This window comes from Oncorhynchus tshawytscha, linkage group LG17, assembly GCF_018296145.1.
Source record: "Oncorhynchus tshawytscha isolate Ot180627B linkage group LG17, Otsh_v2.0, whole genome shotgun sequence".
Classification (NCBI taxonomy): domain Eukaryota; kingdom Metazoa; phylum Chordata; class Actinopteri; order Salmoniformes; family Salmonidae; genus Oncorhynchus; species Oncorhynchus tshawytscha.
Genome location: NC_056445.1, coordinates 1,720,651 through 1,739,212, shown reverse-complemented (window position 1 = coordinate 1,739,212; position 18,562 = coordinate 1,720,651). Strand labels below are relative to the sequence as shown.

Below are 18,562 nucleotides of genomic sequence, written 5' to 3'. Positions count from 1 at the left end.
CTTAAATGGCATGTACAGAGCCCTGACCTCAAACCCACCTAACAACTTTGGGATGAAATGCGAACACCGACTGCGAGCCAGGCCTAATCGCCGAACATCAGTGCCCGACCTCACTAATGCTCTTGTGGCTGAATGGAAGTTCCCGCAGCAATGTTCCAACATCTTGTGGAAAGCCTTCCCAGAAGAGTGGAGGCTGTTATAGCAGCAAAGGGAGGACCAAGTCCATATTAATGTCCATGATTTTGGAATGAGATGTTCAAGTAGCAAGTTGTTATAGGTGTAAGATGGCACAGTGATGCCATCTGTTTGTAAATGTTCATTATTGCAACTCATGTGTTTTACCGGTGTGCTTGAGATACCCGGATGTATTGTGATGTACTGAACAAGACTGGTTACTCGCATCAATGCCTCTGTCTCGTCATTTAACATTCAAACATGGTGTCAGAAGTGGGATAACTAAACATGCTTTCCGCAAATTAGAGTCACCTGTTCTGGTTTACCAAACAAATGCTTATTTGAGTAAAATTTTGCCGGAATTGGCCTTAGCTAGAGTGAGTTTGCTAGTTAGCTTCAGTGTTGTTAGACATGGCAGCGAACATTCCCCCTCCTGCTGTTATGAAGCTCAGCGGGGATTGGAGCACGAACTGGGTTACGCTTAGAGGTGAATGGGAGGACTATGCGCTAGCAACAGGACTTCTGGAAAAGGACGATGAGGTAGTGGCTGCCACTTTGAGGACTATAATGGGAACTGAATGCCGACACGTATACAAACACAACCTGAACCTAACAGCAGCTCAGCAAGGTAACGCTATAGCTATTCTTGATGCTCTTGAACATTACTTTAAGCCAGCAAAGAACATCATCTACGAGCGTTATGTTTTCAGTAGTTGCAAACAGGAGGACGGGGAAGTCCACTTTGAGTTGGATGCAGCAATCCAGCCTGTCCAGTGTGCACCCCGCAATGTACCAGTGGCCATGAAAGCAGCTACGAAGGCTCAGCTTGATAAATACGAAGCAGATGGCCACATCATACCCATCACCGAGCCTACAGACTGGATAAGTAATATGGTTATCATCAAGAAACCAGACAAGCTACGGATATGCATTGATCCTAAACACCTCAACCGGGCTCTGCGACGTTCACATTACATTATGCCCACGTTGGAGGATGTTCTTTACAAGCTCCCAAAGGCCAGAGTCTTCACGCTCGTGGATGCCAGAGATGCCTTCCTGCAGTGCAAGCTCGACGAGCCCAGCAGCTACATGACCACCTTTTGGACACCCTTGGGCAGAAAGAGGTGCTTGAAGCTTCCGTTTGGTGTCTCCGTGGCTCCAGAGGTGTATCAGCGGAAACAGCATGAGCTGTTGATGGAACCCATAGCAGATGAGATCCTCATAGTGGGCTGTGGGGACAGTGATGAGGAGGCAGAATGGGACCATGGCGCCAAGCTGCTGGCCGTGATGGTCAGATGCAGACAGGCTAAGCATAAAAAGGCTTCAGTTTAAAGTGCCAGAGGTCCGCTGTCATGGGCACATCTTGTCCTCCACCGGATTGAAGGCGGATCCTGAAAAAGTGAAGGCTGTCTTGGAAATGCTCCACCCATCTGACGTGAAGGGAGTGCAGCGCTTCGTCGGATTCGTCACCTACCTGGCCAAATTCCTACTGCGGCTCTCTGAAGAGTGTGAGCCGCTAAGGAGTCTCATGGACAAGGACATCATCTGGCATTGGCTCCCAAAACATGACGCAGCGGTGAGGGAAATAAAACAACTTGTCACCCAGACACCCATACTGCGATACTACAATGTGTCAAAACCTGTCACGATTCAGAGTGACTCAAGCCAGTATGGACTTGGCTGTTGCCTCATGCAGGAGGGCCAGCCTGTGGCATTCGCCTCTAGGGCACTCACCCCAACAGAGCAGAACTATGCCCAGATAGAGAAGGAGTGCTTCAGCATTGTGTTTGCATGCCAACGCTTCCACCACTACCTGTACGGGCGCGACAATATTACAGCAGAGACCGATCACAAGCCCCTTATTGCTATATTCAGCAAGCCTCTTCTGAATGCCCCAAAACGACTGCAGAACATGCTACTGGCCCTACAAAACTACAACCTCATGGTGGTGTATAAGCCAGGGCCAGAGATGTATGTGAGTGACACGCTCAGCAGGGCTACTGCATCAGGCACTCACACACGCTCCATGCATGAACAACACGAAGTGTGCAGCTTAAAAACAGAGCAAGTGGATGTTGTACACATCAACCAGGCTGACTACCTCAATGTTACGGACAAGCGCCTTATACAAATCAGGCAGCACACAGACAGAGACGAGCAACTCCAGGCATTGAGGTCTGTGATTCTGATGGGCTGGCCCGACTGCAAGGAAGAAACTGCTTTAGCCGTCAGAGAATAGTGGCCAGTCAAAGAGGAGCTCAGTGTTCAGTAAATATTCAAGTGTCAGAGAGTCATTATTCCCCGGTCTCTGCGCCCTGAGATGTTGGCGCGCGTGCACTCAAGTCACATAGGAGGTGAGGCCTGTTACAGACAAGCACGTGACACACTATTGGCCAAGAATGCAGATTGAAATCAAAGACTATGTCAGTAAATGCACAGTCTGCAATGAATATGCCATTGAGCAGCAGAGAGAGACGATGATGTCCCATAAGCTACCGATGCACCCCTGGCAGATAGTAAGTCTAGATCTCTTCCAGCACAGTGGCAAAGACTTTCTGCTCGTAGTTGATCATTACTCAGACTTTTGGGAGATTGACCTCCTCCCCGACCTCTCAGCAGAGACAACGATCATACGCTGCAAGGCTCAGTTTGCCCGCTATGGCCAGCCAGATAGGGTAATTTCAGACAATGGACCCCAATTCTCCGGAGTTGAGTTCCGAAAATTTGCTGCAGGATGGGAATTCGAGCACGTCACTTCATCACAACGACACCCAAAAGCTAATGGGAAGGCGGAGTCCGCAGTTAAAATCGCAAAGAACCTCTGCAAAAAGGCTCTGCGAGAGGGCAAAGATGCCTGGAAAGCAAATCTTGCAGTGGCGCAATACCCCGACAGAAGGCATGGATAGCAGCCCGGCCCACGACACGGTGCTTAAAAGCAGCTCTGCCAGTAGCCAGCACTCTCCTGGAGCCATGTGTGGTGACAGACCTGCTGGTGAAGCTACGTCACAGAAGACAGGTCTCCAAGTTCATCTACGAAAAAATCAGCAAAAGACTTGTTGGGGAATAATCAGAATTAGTTGGGTAACATAGATAAGATGTTTTATTTTCATTATATGCTTGTGAGTTACTTCTCATCAGAATGTATATTTTTGGATAATACTGTTGGCCGGTTGCAGTTATCTGTTCTCTGTCAGGTTTCAGTTACTTGGGCCGCAGAAAGGGGAGAGGTCAAGCTTGTCATCATATGTAAACATATCTTTTAAACCAATTATTTATTGGCTCCACAATGTCTGTGTGCCAGTCACTGTGTCTCTGTGATCTTGTCCAGGAGGGGTGTATTTGATATATGCCTGTTGATGAGGTTTTGTTTTATGGTCCTGAGAGCGAGATAAGAACATAGTTTAGGAGACAAAGCTGAATGATAGTTTATAGCCAATGCTGTCTGGCTATATGTGTCTTTGCTATAAAGGATCTCAGTTGCAATGTGTAAGGACTCTCAGAGAATTCATTTACAGACACTGAATTGATCTGAGAGTCACAGGGTTGTGATGGGTTGTGATGGAGCTCATATAATTAAAGATGGACTTTATGATAACTCTGACTTGCGTGTGGTTTGCTCTCATGATTTGGTAAATACAGGAAATTTCCACTACAGACTTACCTGAGCTCAGGGTGGGTGAAACGGTCCGAATGAAGCCACTACCAGGGGACCGGACGGGCCTCTGGAGACTCGGATCCTGTGTATAGAAAGTGGCACCACGCTCCTACTTGGTCGAAGTGAATGGATCACTGTACCGTCGTAACAGGGTTGACCTTCGGATTGCTGAGCCAGCACCTACTCAGAACCCTGATTGTCAAAGGGGTCGCATGACAAAAGACGGAACCCCAGCAAGTCACATGGGGCCTGAGGCACTGTGCAAAGAGCCAGGGGATCACAGGTCGGATGCTCCCTCGCCCATCAATACTCCCCTTAGACAGTCAGGTGACACGCCTGTGCGGGAACCCACAGTCCTCGCAGACAAGCCCCCTGTCTTTTTGTCTGTCCCAGCCACCAAAAAGACTTAATCTGTAGGTCTCCCATCAGGGATTGTTGACAGAGAGATAAAAGTGAAGAGAATATCAAAATGTGTTGTTGTTACCTGATAAAAATAACAATAATTTAAAAAAAAATCTAAACTGTTCATCTTGGAAACTATTACTAGGTTTGTTTTCTTAGTGAATTGACACCTCATGTCCTTTTATTTAACTAGGCAAGTCAGTTAAGAACAAATTCTTATTTTCAATGATGGCCTAGCAACAGTGGGTTAACTGCCTGTTCAGGGGAAGAACCACAGATTTGCACCTTGTTGACTCGGGGATCTGAATTTTGAACCATCTGGTTGCTAGCCCAACGCTCTAACCACTAGGCTACCCTGCCGCCCCTATTTTATTAAAGGGAAGATGTTATGGGTGTAAGATGGCACAGTGATGCCATCTGTTGGTAAATGTTCATTACTGCAACTCATGTGTTTTACCGGTGTACTTGAGATACCCGGATGTGTTGTGATGAACTGAACAAGACTGGTTACTCGCATCAATGCCTCTGTCTCGTCATAACATTCAAACACAAGTGTCTACATCATTTTGCCCATGTAGAGATCATTCGTTTTGCAAATGCTAATATATTGTACATTTTTCAAATTCCTAACATAGTGTACATTTGCAAATTCGTAACATAAAATACGAATTGTAATTCGTAACATATCCTAGGAAATCGGTGGACGTTCACAAATTAATACCATACAAAACGTAACATATGATCAAACTAAATGGGGTGTCTTGGATTTACAAACACAATAATAAGAAATGCTCTGAGACCAGGTTGGCATGGTGTAACTCCAACTGGTGTGGAGGGAGGCAATTTGATCAAATTAGCTACATTGATATTCCTGTGGGAAAATAGTGTTGGCTAAAGGACTGTACTACTTCATGAATTGCCTAACATCATGTGCACCTTTTTCTTACAGTTGTTGTAATTGCCCAGCCAGGATAAATACCAATATCTAGATGATACTGGGGTTGGATCTGTTAGTTTACTAATATTTAATTTAGTTAGGGGATTTGAAGGCATCTGTAGTAACTTTACTTAACTGTGCAAAAAGTGTTCGTTATGGTTCAGGCACTGAGAGGACAACTAAAATTGAGTACCCCTATATTGAAGGTCCTTCGACAAACAACTGCTTTCTCCAACAGCAATCTCGGCAATGGCGGATTACGATAACTACGATGACCGGGATCGGGCTTACGGTAGTTTTGGTGGAGGCAGAGGGTAAGAAAATACCTGGACGAATAGAATGTATCAGTATTAACGTATGGTGATGCGAGAAAACGCACTGATGCCTTAGTATATACAGGGGCTTGTTCGAAATTCTTCTGAAAGATAGGCCCGGGTTCAGAACTCGGGCCAGACAGTGTCAGTGTGGTTAGCCTCTCACGGCCGCTTTGATGAATGGGAAGCCGGTATTGAGGGCGGGGAAAACTCGTGGATTGACCATAGCTAGCTACTTCCAGATGTGCGTGTGAGATTTTCCATTACATAATGTTATCGACTTATTCATATCGGTTTGACAATTACATATTATGACATGGTTATGATTGCAAGTCATTCTATCTTCACAGACTGCCAGCATGGCACTTGGCGCCAGCATCTCATGGGCTGCATGTTGTGCTAGCAGGTCAGGGACTGCGTCGAATGGCCAAATCGGGTAATAACAGCTCGAGATGTCAACACGCACCATTCCCAGACATCATTATCAATACATGGCATGTTTAGCAACTAGTTACCAAGTAATCATTATTCAATGCACAAGCCTTTTGATGCCTTGTTTAGTGGTAACGTTAGCTAGACAGCTAGCTAGACTAGCTTGTTCTAATTGCATGAAGATTTATGCGGAGGACTAGCTAGCTAGTATGCTAACTCTGTTAGCTAGCCTAGTTTGGCCCAGTGCACCCTGCATCCATTACTAGCTAGTTTGATGAGCGCACACATGTCAGTTAGCTAGCTAGGTCTTTATGATTTGCAGAACGTTAGCTAACGTTAACTATAGTAGCAATGATTGCCGATTTGCGATTTGCTCAGGTAGTTAGCTAGGTTTGCAATGCATTTAACTAACATAACGTGGGCTAACTCGAGCATTGCCATTGATGCCTTAGACAATCACTACCAGGAAAATGTCAACCTTACGTGCCAACGATGTTGCGGCGATACTGAAATTATTTCTGAAACTCAGGCCTAGCTAGGTAGCCAGCTATCCAGAACTTCAAAATAGCCTAATCAACGAAAACACTATACATTTAACAAGCTAGCTAACGGTATTACTGCAGTTAAAACGTGCTCTCTTGGATGGGGATCAATGTAACTATGATAATTTCGAAAATCAGGGAGTTATGTCTTCCATCCCTTGTCAGTGACTGTCATAACATTAATTGTTATAATCATATTCTGCTTTGCTTTATTCACACAGGAAAGGAGTTGGAGCCCCTGATCATGAAATACCTAAACTAGTCCTGTATCTATTGGGCTGTTTGTCATACATTAATTTGACACCATGGCCAAATAACTACACATTAACACCTTGTCTTATCAAATGCTATGTAAGATCACAACAGTCAACTTGGTTATTTTACAATTGCTCTCCTTTCTAATTGTGGGAAAGATATATGCATGCATGCCCAATGTCCCTTTCTTAGAAGACAAATTTGAGTTGAATGCATTGTTGTGCAACTGAATAGATATCCCCTTTCCCTGGTTGGTGGCTGTACCTCTTGATTCTGCCAGGTCGCCCAGTTTGCTTGACACCCGAAGAATGCTGCAGGCATGCAGGACCCAATCTGCATTTCTCTCTGCACTGTCAGATTGGAGTGCTGTTGCCAGCAAGGGAACAGGTTCCTTGCAGTTTTGCAAGGCCCCGTAACTCCTCATGAGGAGCATACATCTTTTGCGTTTAAATAATTTTAGCCGACACTCTTATATCCAGTGCATTTATCAAAGTTCAGTAGGGAAAATCAATTACGTGGCACAGTCATTACAAGCAAACCCTTCTTCAAATTGACTTATCAGTGCACATGAACTTCTGCTGTTCATTGAGAAAAATGACACAAATGGCAGCTCTGTAGTATTGTTTACCCGTATTTAGCCCAACAGGGATGCCATCTTTTTCTGTGCGCTGCTGACACTATTGGCAATTAAATAGAAAAAAAAACATTATATTTCCATCTCAATTCTTTCTCCAGTTTCCAGAGAGCCTAGTCCTATTTCCTATATTGTATGTGCCACGTGTATTTTCCTATGGGATTTGAACTGTAGATCTTTGGTAATTTGATTGGTAATGGATCTGTCCAAGTGTACACCATTTATCAAAGGCTCAGAAAGTCAGCTGAAAAGTATGACTGCGCTACCTATTTGCCACTTTTTCCTGGGACGTTAGGTTTTGCTTGTGACTCCGTTAATGTCCCAATTATCAACCTTAATTTCCTGCTCAAGTTATTGACCATTAGCCACTCCCCGTACAGGACCCTGAGTTTGTATCTGTTGTAGTCTGTTCTCTCATGGAGGTGTTCGTTTCTGGTAGACCCAGAGGTGGCAGTGGACCTGGTGGACCCCGCAAGCAGAAGGATCTACCAACAGATCCCCCATACACAGCATATGTGGGCAACCTGCCCTTCAACACAGTACAAGGAGACATAGACGCCATTTTCAAAGACCTCAATGTCAGGAGTGTTCGACTAGTTAGAGACAAAGAAACTGACAAATTTAAAGGTGAGCAAGCATCCATTGGCTTAGCATAACCTCACATAACCTCACAAGCCATGGCGACACAGTTTGGTTATTTTTCTCCTTTCAGGTTTTTGTTATGTGGAGTTTGATGACTTGGAATCCCTTAAAGAAGCTTTGACGTATGATGGTGCTGTGAGTACCCACAATTAGTTTTCTCAGATCCTCATTTGTATCTGGCTCATAAATGTAAAACAAAGGGATACTGTGGTTTAGTGTCAAAATTATAAAAACAAACAGCTGTATGTTACTCAGCCTTTAAAAAAAAGCTGTAGCACATACTATTTAACTTAACACAGGTTCTTAACCTGAGACTCAGCGTTATGACGTGACCATGAGCAACTATGTGAACCAAATATGTTGTAGAGTGACACAGATGCAAGGGGCTGCATTTGTGAACATTTACACAGAGCATCTGCATAAGTTCGCTTCACTCTCATACAATGTGACAACTGCAGAGTAGATTAGCTGCTGGTATTGTCCTCTTTGTTGTTTTGGAAAGTGGCCCGATCCTGTTTATTCTTGCATCACTGCGTGAACTTCATAGTCCTTTAAAAAGGTATAATCTGCTTTGTATGGAAAATCTAAGTATTGTGATATGGGCATCGTGACAAAGACATAAATCTATGCTTTTTTTTGCATAAAACAAATGTAACTGTCCCCAACATTGATATAAACTTATTTTGTTTTGCACCTTCCATAAAATAGATTGCAGTCCAAAATGATTAAATGTGTAGTGACAACCGACTGTCATTTTATAAAAGGGACAATTGAATACGGTGACACATCCAACCAACAGTGATATACTTGTAGGACATAAACACTGTTGGAAGCATTATCAGAGAAGCGGACCACATTGTTTCATTTCTTCCTAGTGCTGACTTTTGCCCCCATCTCCAGCTCCTTGGAGACCGGTCACTCAGGGTTGACATAGCAGAGGGCCGAAAACAAGAGAGGGGTGCCGGAGGATTCGGCTTCCGGGGGAACGACAGAGGAGGTACCCGCGTGTGCTCACTAGAATGCTAACTTGTTTGTTCCTCTTACTACTACTGCTTAGCATATTTCTTACTTATCCTTACAACTACAAAGAAATGTAAACTGATTCAGTGTTTCTATTACATGCTCTAATGAGTCGTGATATTGATTTGTAGATTGTCTTAATTGTAAATATTAATATGACGTAGCAATACCTCTTGGCCTAGATTTGAACAATTACGCGATTTGAACAATTACGCGTCTTTAACATTGACCTGAGACTCAAATCAAGGCCGTCTTAAAATCTTTAAATTATCAAAAGCTTTGCTGTTCTGTTTGACTTTGCTACCATCTAAGCATACAGTGCATTTCACTTATAAGAATAATGGAATAATCCATCATTTGTTGTGTGGTCATAAAAATAAGACAAGATGCTTGTACTTTTATAGATCAACGGATTATGTAATCCTCTATAATCACAGTATCAGTCCTTATAAGAGGAGTGCATTGCACAAGTTCCACTACCACTGTTGCCTCTGGCCTTATTCTTGTTTTATTTCACTACATACTGACATTTCAGAATACCTGACACTTTTCATAATGTATCCATTCTACATCTTACTCCCTTCTCTCCTGCTTCCTTTTCTGTAGTAAATGGTGCTAAAAACTGAGCAGCTAAGCCTAATTTGTCTCTACTTTCTCAACCAAATACTTCAACTAGCTGTCTCTAGAAGTAGTACTACTAACCTAGGCCATTGGCTAACCAGCAAGTGGGTTCCACACCCCTGCCTCAGCTCAAAGCACCACTCACCCCTGTTGTTAAAACTGAGCCCTGTCCCCTGCAGGCCGAGGGGGCTCTCGTGGAGGTGGTCCCAGGGGAGGTTCCAGAGACGACTACGAAGGAGGTGGGATGAGCGTTCAGCTGACTTAGCCGGTCCCCAACCGGTCATTAGAGCGGACCCAGTTTGACCGCTGCAATTTAAGATCCAAGCAGTGCAGTACAGTGTAGTTGGTAGTGAGCACCAAGCTAAAGAAGCAAACAAATTGTTTAAAAAAAATTGCTGTGTGAATCAAATTTTATTTGTCACATGTGCCGACTACAACGGGTGTAGATTTACAGTGAAATGCTTACTGTTAAGAAAAATCTGTGTTAGGTAAAAATAGATGTGTAAAAAAAAAAATTAAAGAGCAGCAGTAACGGGGTACCAGTACAGAGTCAATGTTCGGGGGTACAGGTTAGTCGAGGTAATTTGTATATGTAGGTAGAGTTATTAAAGTGACTATGCGTAGATAATAACAGAGTAGCAGCAGTGTAAAAGAGAGGGGGGACAATGCAAATAATCTAGGTAGCCATTTGATTAGCTGTTCAGGAGTCTTATGGCTTGGGGGTAGAGGCTGTTAAGAAGCCTTTTAGACTTGGCGCTCCGGTACGGCTTGCCGTGTGGCAGCATAGAACAGTCTATGATTGGGGTGACTGGAGTCTTTGACAATGTTTAGGGCCTTCCTCTGACACTGCCTGGTATAGAGGTCCTGGATGGCAGGAAGCTTGGCCCCAGTGATGTACTGGTCCGTACGCACTACCCTCTGTAGTGCCTTGCGGTTGGAGGCTGAGCAGTTGCCATACCAGGCAGTGACGCAACCAGTCAGGATGCTCTCGATGGTGCAGCTGTAGAACATTTTGAGGACCCATGCCAAATCATTTTAGTCTAAACACCTCTAAATCTGCAGAATAGTGTAATATAAGCAGTATTTGATTTCCCCCCCCTCCCCCCCTCTAATGGGTTCTAGAGATTTTTACTTTACGATTTGCACAAGTTTTTTTTCTGTCCCTTGGTGCATTTTGTTTGTGATCCCTCTGTCATCACTCATACAGGGGGTTCACCTCACTCATTCGTCAACTTACAGGGCTGCTCCAGGTGCTGGGAAATAACAGATTTAATGTTTAGAATGTTACTGAAAGGAATGTGGTGTTTAGAGCTGGCAAGATTTCTTATCTTTTATTCCTCATGAGAGAATCGTGTCTGTTCTACACAATACTTTATCTGAACGTTCTATAACATTGCAATCTTGAATGAGCCCAAGACTGTCTAACCTGTCCTTTCCTTTCTGCATCTCCTTGTGTAGGCTACAGAGGAGATGACGACTTTGGGCGGGGTCGAGGAGGCAGCCGCGGTGGTGACAGAAGGGGAGGTGGTGGAGGAGCAAGCATGGGGGGACGCTACAGGGACGGCGGACCACCACCGCGCGCCGGCGCGGAAGACTTCAGAGAACCCTCTGACGGTGTCACAATCTCTCTTATCTCATATAAAACACTAGACCAGAGGTATTCCAATTAAAGTGTGGAGGTCCGAAGTAATGCTGGTTTTGTTTTCTCAACCGTAGTTGGTTAATTGATCTATAGATTTGACTGATTGGTCAGACACTCCACCGGTGTCACACGCCTGAACTAGTCCCTGATTAGAGGAGAATAATCAAATCAGCAGTACTTCTGGAATCGAGGTCTGCATTTGAGAAAAATAACTCTAGGCAATGTTTAGTCATGGAAGAACAGATCAGTTTAGCTGGATTTCTGATGGCTTTCTGTATTGTTACAGTAGAGCTTTTGTAAAGATAATGGGAAGGTGTTGATATTGACCCCTCCTTTAACCTATCTAGGGCAGGCGGAACCCCTCGACAACATTCCGCTGAAAAGGCAGCACGCGAAATTCAAAAATATTTTTTCGAAATGTCACTTTCACCCATTAGCTAGTCCAATACAGCAAATGAAAGATAAACATCTTAATCTACCCATCGTGTCCGATTTTCAAAAATGCTTTACAGCGAAAGCACAACATATCATAGCCAAGTTTTTAAAAAACACAGCCATTTTTCCAGCCAAAGATAGGAGTCCCAAAAAGCAGAAATATCAAATTAATCACTAACCTTTGATCTTCATCAGATGACACTCATAGGATATCATGTTACACAATAGATGTTTTGTTCGATAATGTGCATATTTATATCCAAAAATCTCAGTTTACATTGTCGCGTTACGTGCAGTAATGTTTTGATTCCAAAATATCCGGTGATTTTGAAGAAATACTCATAATAAACATTGATAAAAGATAGACTTCTCCTTAATGCAACCGCTGTGTCAGATTTCAAAAAAACTTTACGGAAAAAGCATAATCTGAGAACGGCGCTCAGAACCCAAAACAGCCAGAGGAATATCTGCCGTTTTGGAGTCAACAGAAGTTAGAAATTGCACCATAAATATTCACTTACCTTTGATCTTCATCAGAAGGCATTCCCAGGAATCCCAGTTTGATAATAAATGACTGATTTGTTCCATGTGTTCAGCCCAGTAATCCATCTTCATGAGGCACAGGCACTTCATCCAGACAAAAACTCGAAAGGTTCCGTTATAGTCCTTTTAGAAACATGTCAAACGATGTATGGAATCAATGTTTTAACATAAAACATCAATAATGTTCCAACCGGAGAATTCCTTTGTCTGAAGAAAAGCACTGGAACGAGAGGTACCTCTGTCAGGAGCGCGCGTCATGAGACCAAGGCACTCTGCCAGACCACTGACTCAGAGGTCTCATGAGCCCCTCCTTTATAGTAGAAGCCTCATTCAAGTTTCTAAAGACGGTTGACATCTAGTGGAAGCCGTAGGAAGTGCAACTGTATCCATATCTCTTGGTAGGCCAAGCTTTGAAAAACTACAAACCTCAATGTCCCACTCACTTCCTGGTTGGATTTTTCTCAGGTTTTCGCCTGCCATATGAGTTCTGTTATACTCACAGACATCATTCAAACAGTTTTAGAAACTTCAGTGTGTTTTCTACCCAATACTAATATTAATATGCATATATTAGCATCTGGGACAGAGTAGGAGGCAGTTCACTCTGGGCACACTATTCATCCAAAAGTGAAAGTGCTGCCCGCCAATCCCAAAAAGGTTAATACACTGAAAAATCCTGAACCAGTGGCCACCTTGTTGACATAACATTTGACTTGACTTGTTAATCATGTTTGTCTTTTTTTCCCTTCGCTTTCTGCAGAGGAGAGGGCGCAGAGACCACGGCTTCAGCTGAAGCCACGTACGGTGGCTGCCCCACTGAACCAAGTCGCCAACCCCAACTCTGCCATATTTGGCGGAGCCAAGCCCAGGGAGGAGGTAATTCCCAAAGACAAACCTTAAGATATTGACCAGGCCTGAGAGCATGGGAGGGCAGGGACGGTGTAGAAAAATGAAACGATGCCAATGGGATACATTAACGCCTTCTGTTAGTATCCCTGTCTGTTGGAGATGACGAACTGAACAAATCCCTCTGAGTTCAGTTTGAGTTAAGTATTTCATTGAGACAGAATAAAAACAAGATGAGAACACACACACTCTTGGAAAAATAATACAACACCTGCACACCAAGACCCAAAGAGCAGCTTGTGAATGCATGTCAAACTGTTAACATAGTTTTTATGTACACCTCTGCTACCCTGTGATTAGTGCCTGCTTTGTCTGTAGTTCTGTTGGGAGAAGGTCCATTCATGTTGTTTGCAGTTAAAGATTAATACAATTGAGCTGAAAAGTAACAACTTTTCAAAGGTTATTTAATAGTGTAATTAACTACTATATTCAACCCTCTGTTGGAATTGAAGTGTCTCTCGACCCTAACTCTGAAGTGGATAAGCATGGATCCCTACTAGAATTCTGCCCCCATTTACAAAGTCAGTATAACATGAATTGTTAGAATAGAACGGTTTGCTCTGATGGTTTGGTTCATGGCAGTTGTGGCTGAGCTTCTGGAGGGGGGGTCATGAAGGTTTTATCATCTCAGTTGGTCAACACAACACCATTGTTTTAAGAGAATATGCTCCCCTCCCACAGACACCAACAAGAAAGCTTGGTCAGAAATGTGCTGCTTTTGTTTCGGTTTAGCCCCTATTGTTCAGCCGTATGGTCAGTGTTCAGTTTGGGACCAGTGCAAAAAAAGAAAACATTTCATTAGTGGAGCTTTTAAGGTCATTGTATCTGCTTAACTATCCAGTTGTAGTGTAGAAGTTCTTTAAACTATTTTATAATTTCTCTAATTAAATTATTTAACATTTCCTCTGGCATTGAACCTGTCTAACCATAATGTTTTTTTGTTTCCCATTCTCAAAGCTTGAAAAAGAGGCAGAAAAGGAATAGATATATCCACGTGGCTGCATTATTCTGGAAGTCTACTCTGGATCTACTGGCTTTGTTTACCAAAAATCTTTCAAAGACTTCTCCCAAAGAGCTCGCTGGGGAGTCAGGCGCTGGGTTCCTCTTTCTGCTCGCTAACACAAAGCAGGCCTTCATCTAATTGGAAAAAAAGAGCAGTTGGACCCAAGGCTGCTGTGAGGGGCAGGGGCCAGGCCTATGTCAACCTGACCCGTACCCCACACACATCAAAAGGAACTCTGGACAGTGGCTTCAGTTTGGTTCTGTTGCCTTTGGGTAAGGACTTTGCTGTGTAATTTTCTCTTACCTTTCCCAAGGCATCCGTTGTGTTCACCAAATGATTTGCAGTTTTAGACATATACAGCTGTAAAAAGCTGTTCCTTTGGTGTCTTTTATACATTTTCCTCCTAAATTTCTGCTCTATTTGTGAAATGATTATCATTTCAGCTTCAAATTTCCACTGTCTTAAATATTAAATGATAACATTGCCAAGAGAACTGAATCCTTAATGTTGTCTCAATGTGTAATTCTGGAACCTGATTTTGAAAGATTTTTGATCTTAGTCTGTTCAATCCAGGAAAAAATGGCTTCCTGCAATAATGGAGCGATGCGAGGAGAAGCTGAAGCGCTCACTAGATTAAATCAGAAACATGGGTTATTGCAACGGTCTTTGTCTGGCAACTTTCTACTTCCACAGCTTGCTAGTTATATGCATTTTATCAATAAAAAAATGTATCACCTAAACACTGCAAAATATACAACTTTAACATAGGAAACTGTTAACTGAAAAAAAAAAAAAAAAATCTGCTCATTTGTCCCATGGAGACTGGCTAAATCTAGTCTGCCTACCAGTAGATGGTGTAGGATGCTTTTGAGAATTTGTTGCGCTACCATTTTTATTTACATTTTACTGGTTATGAAATTTAGTGATACCTTGTTCTTACTGTACTATAGAAAGATCTGCTGTTTTTATTCATTTTTTTGTTCATTTTCCTACACTGTTTATGGCAATAAAATGTATAATCTTACATAAATTTATTATGAATGTGTTTTAGTGGGATGGGTGAATGAGTCAAGGCAATGAAGTAGTTCTCTGAGAACACATGAACCAATGTGAACATGGAATAAAAACATTTAAATTTAATGGAACGGGGCAGGCATTGCTTTGAAAAAGAACGCTGTAAGGAACATGCATACATATCCAGGTTCAGGCCATTTCTAAGTTATTCTTTATTATTCCCTAGAAGTTCTGTTCGCAAGTGTCTTTCTGCATACATCAGAAACAACTAGGTCTCTCATCCCCAGGCATCGCATGCAGAGAGCCTAGTTCCTCAACACTACCCCGTGTGTATTCATTATGACAAAATTATTGTTTCTATTGGACAAATTTTAGGTGGGTCCTGTATTGTTTGCTTCTGTTTAAGAAATGTTTTGCAACAGAATCGGTGTAATGAATATGCCCCTGAGCAAGAACTTTTGCTTTTATTTTGATTGAAGCACCCAATATTAGTTATAAATTGGCTGTTTGTTTTGCAGAGGGTAGATGGGGCTGTATAAATATACGCACACAGGTTTTGGTATTTTGAACACTTAAAATAAAATTATTGAATTTTCTGTTACTACTTACATGAAAAGTATATACAGTTGAAGTTTACATATACTTAGGTTGGGGTCATTGATTCATTTTTCAATCACCACAAATGTCTTGTTCACAAGCTATAGTTTTGGCAAGTCGGTTAGGACATCTACAAGTAATTTTTCCAACAATTGTTTACAGACATGATTTAATTCACTGTATCACAATTCCAGTGGGTCAGAAGTTTACATACACTAAGTTGACTGTGCCTTTTTAAATAGCTTGGAAAATTCCAGAAAATTATGCCATGGCTTTAAAAGCTTCTGATTGACATAATTTGAGTCAATTGGAGGTGTACCTGGGGGTGTATTTCAAGGCCTACCTTCAAACTCAGTGCCTCTTTGCTTGACATCATGGGGAAATCAGCAAAGACCTCAGCAAAATAACTGTAGACCTCCACAAGTCTGGTTCATCCTTGGGAGCAATTTCCAAATGCCTGAAGGTACCACGTTCATCTGTACAACCAATAGTACGCAAATATAAACACTGGGACCAGGCAGCCGCCATACTGCTCAGGAAGTAGACACGTTCTGTCTCCTAGAGATGAACGTACTTTGCTGCAAAAATTACAAATCAATCCCAGAACAACAGCAAAGGACCTTGTGAAGATGCTGGAGGAAACAGGTACAAAAGTATCTTTATCCACAGTAAAATGAGTCCCATATCGACATAACCTGAAAGGCCGCACAGCAAGGAAGAAACCACTACTCCAAAACCGCCATAAAAAAGCCAGACTACGGTTTGCAACTGCACATGGGGGCAGAGGTCATACTTTTTGGAGATATGTCCTGGTCTAATGAAACAAAAATAGAACTGTTTGGCCATAATGACCATCGTTATGTTTGGAGGAAAAAGGGGGATGCTTGCAAGCCAAAGAACACCATCCCAACCGTGAAGCACGGGGGTGGCAGCATCATGTTATGGAGGTGCTTTGCTGCAGGAGGGACTGGTGCACTTCACAAAATAGATGGCATCATGAGGTATGAAAATGACGTGCATATATTGAAGCAACATCTCAAGACATCAGTCAGGAAGTTAAATCTTGGTTGCAAATGGGTCTTCCAAATGGACAATAAACCCAAGCATACTTCCAAAGTTGTGGCAAAATGGCTTAAGGACAATAAAGTCAAGGTATTGGAGTGGCCATCACAAAACCCTGACCTCAAGCCTATAGAAATTTTGTGGGCAGAACTGAAAAAGCGTGTGCGAGCAAGAAGGCCTACAAACCTGACTCAGTTACACCAGCTCTGTCAGGAGGAATGGGCCAAAATTCACCCAACTTATTGTGGGAAGCTTGTGGAAAGCTACCCGAAACATTTGACCCAAGTTAAACAATTTAAAGGCAATGCTACCGAATACTAATTGAGTGTATGTAAACTTCGAACCCACTGGGAATGTGATGAAATAAATAAAAGCTGAAATAAATAATTCTCTTTACTATTATTTTGACATTTCACATTCTTAAAATAAAGTGGTGATCCTAACTGACCGAAGACAGGGAACTATTACTAGGATTAAATGTCAGGAACTATTTGGCTAAGGTGTATGTAAACTTCTGACTTTCAACTGAAAAAAAAAATTCCTGATGAAAGAACAAGTATCAAACTTTCCAGCATTAATATTAATTTCACATATAGTCCTTTGGGAAACTATCTTGTAAAACTAAAAGTTCAAAGTATTAGGCCATTGGGTTGACCACATTTGTCAATAAATCTTCACTAAACACATTTTGGTGTGTCAAGTACAGCATATTTCATTGTCTGCTGACTGTCCAATAACCCACATGGATTATCATGCATAATGTCATTGTGTTCGTGATAATGTCTGAATGAGGACCATCCTGAGATGTTCATGTTAATATTTGATATATTCTGTCTGACTGAATGGCTGCCCGAAAGGATCCTATGGATGTCCAGAAGGTATTACCAAAAATACATTTCTCTTGCAATATTTATTTTTATTCCTGTCTACAATGTTCTGTAAAATGCATCCCTAATGTTTTTTTTTTTGTGTAAAATATTTCAGAAATTAGCCTGAGTGCCAGTATGTGCTGTCATAACACAGCAATGGAGTTGGCATTGGCAAGAGCACAAAACAATCTGCGACCATGTTAGATGAAAATGTCTGACATTGATATTTTGCATGAGAAGTCATTTGTCATGTTCTGCTAGTTTCAACCCTTTGAATAAACCTATGGTGAATATAGGCCTACCCCATGTGAAACGCTCACCAACTACACACTTCTATGCATAATACCAGGGCCACATAAATAGGCAAACGTTGTGGAATGTTGCAGATACAAATGTCATGAATCGATCTGACACAATGTTTGTTGTACATGCTGTATTTCCATCTGAACGTCGCACAACGCTGTGTCCTGCTGAACGCAACGCGTTATTCATCTGGACAACTACAAAAATGGTATGGTGGACAGACTGGAATTGAAAATGATGTTAAAGGCAGATCCCACACTACATTTCTAATGAGATGTGGGGGAATGCACTACAACCTCTAGGTAAACCCCACAACAGTGTGTTTGAATAAAAGTGCAGGGAGTTATATAGCCTACAGGTGCAGTGATCAACTTGCAGGTCCTTTGGTAAATCAAAGTAGGCAGGTACACATACAGTTGATGAAGTACCTGAGAGAGACAGCTGTGTAGTGGATGGCGGATGTAGCGTGGAGTTCTGTGTTAGAGAGGAAGTGTGTTCGGCTCCTTTTTGCTGTCACTTTGATCAGACAGGCATGGATACCAAGATGGACCCAGACCCAG

At 42.5% G+C, this 18,562-nt stretch overlaps 1 protein-coding gene across 7 annotated transcripts; it reads left to right on the top strand.

The window, feature by feature from the left end:
• The first annotated feature begins 5,334 nt into the window (after window positions 1–5,334).
• LOC112216695 (eukaryotic translation initiation factor 4H) lies at window positions 5,335–15,297 on the top strand. 7 transcript variants are annotated; one of them, XM_024376691.2, is made up of 9 exons: window positions 5,364–5,482; window positions 5,833–5,918; window positions 7,791–7,972; window positions 8,058–8,122; window positions 8,888–8,984; window positions 9,808–9,867; window positions 11,087–11,242; window positions 13,009–13,124; window positions 14,112–15,297. In XM_024376691.2, exons 2-9 carry the CDS (start codon window positions 5,842–5,844, stop codon window positions 14,136–14,138), a joined length of 780 nt encoding a protein of 259 aa, XP_024232459.1. In that variant the 5' UTR covers window positions 5,364–5,482; window positions 5,833–5,841; the 3' UTR covers window positions 14,139–15,297. The 7 variants fall into 7 exon arrangements, with proteins under 7 accessions (XP_024232460.1, XP_042155943.1, XP_042155944.1 ...); XM_024376689.2 differs by having other exon boundaries at window positions 7,785–7,972; XM_042300008.1 differs by lacking the exon at window positions 5,364–5,482 and adding an exon at window positions 5,507–5,726.
• Window positions 15,298–18,562: the final 3,265 nt, after the last annotated feature.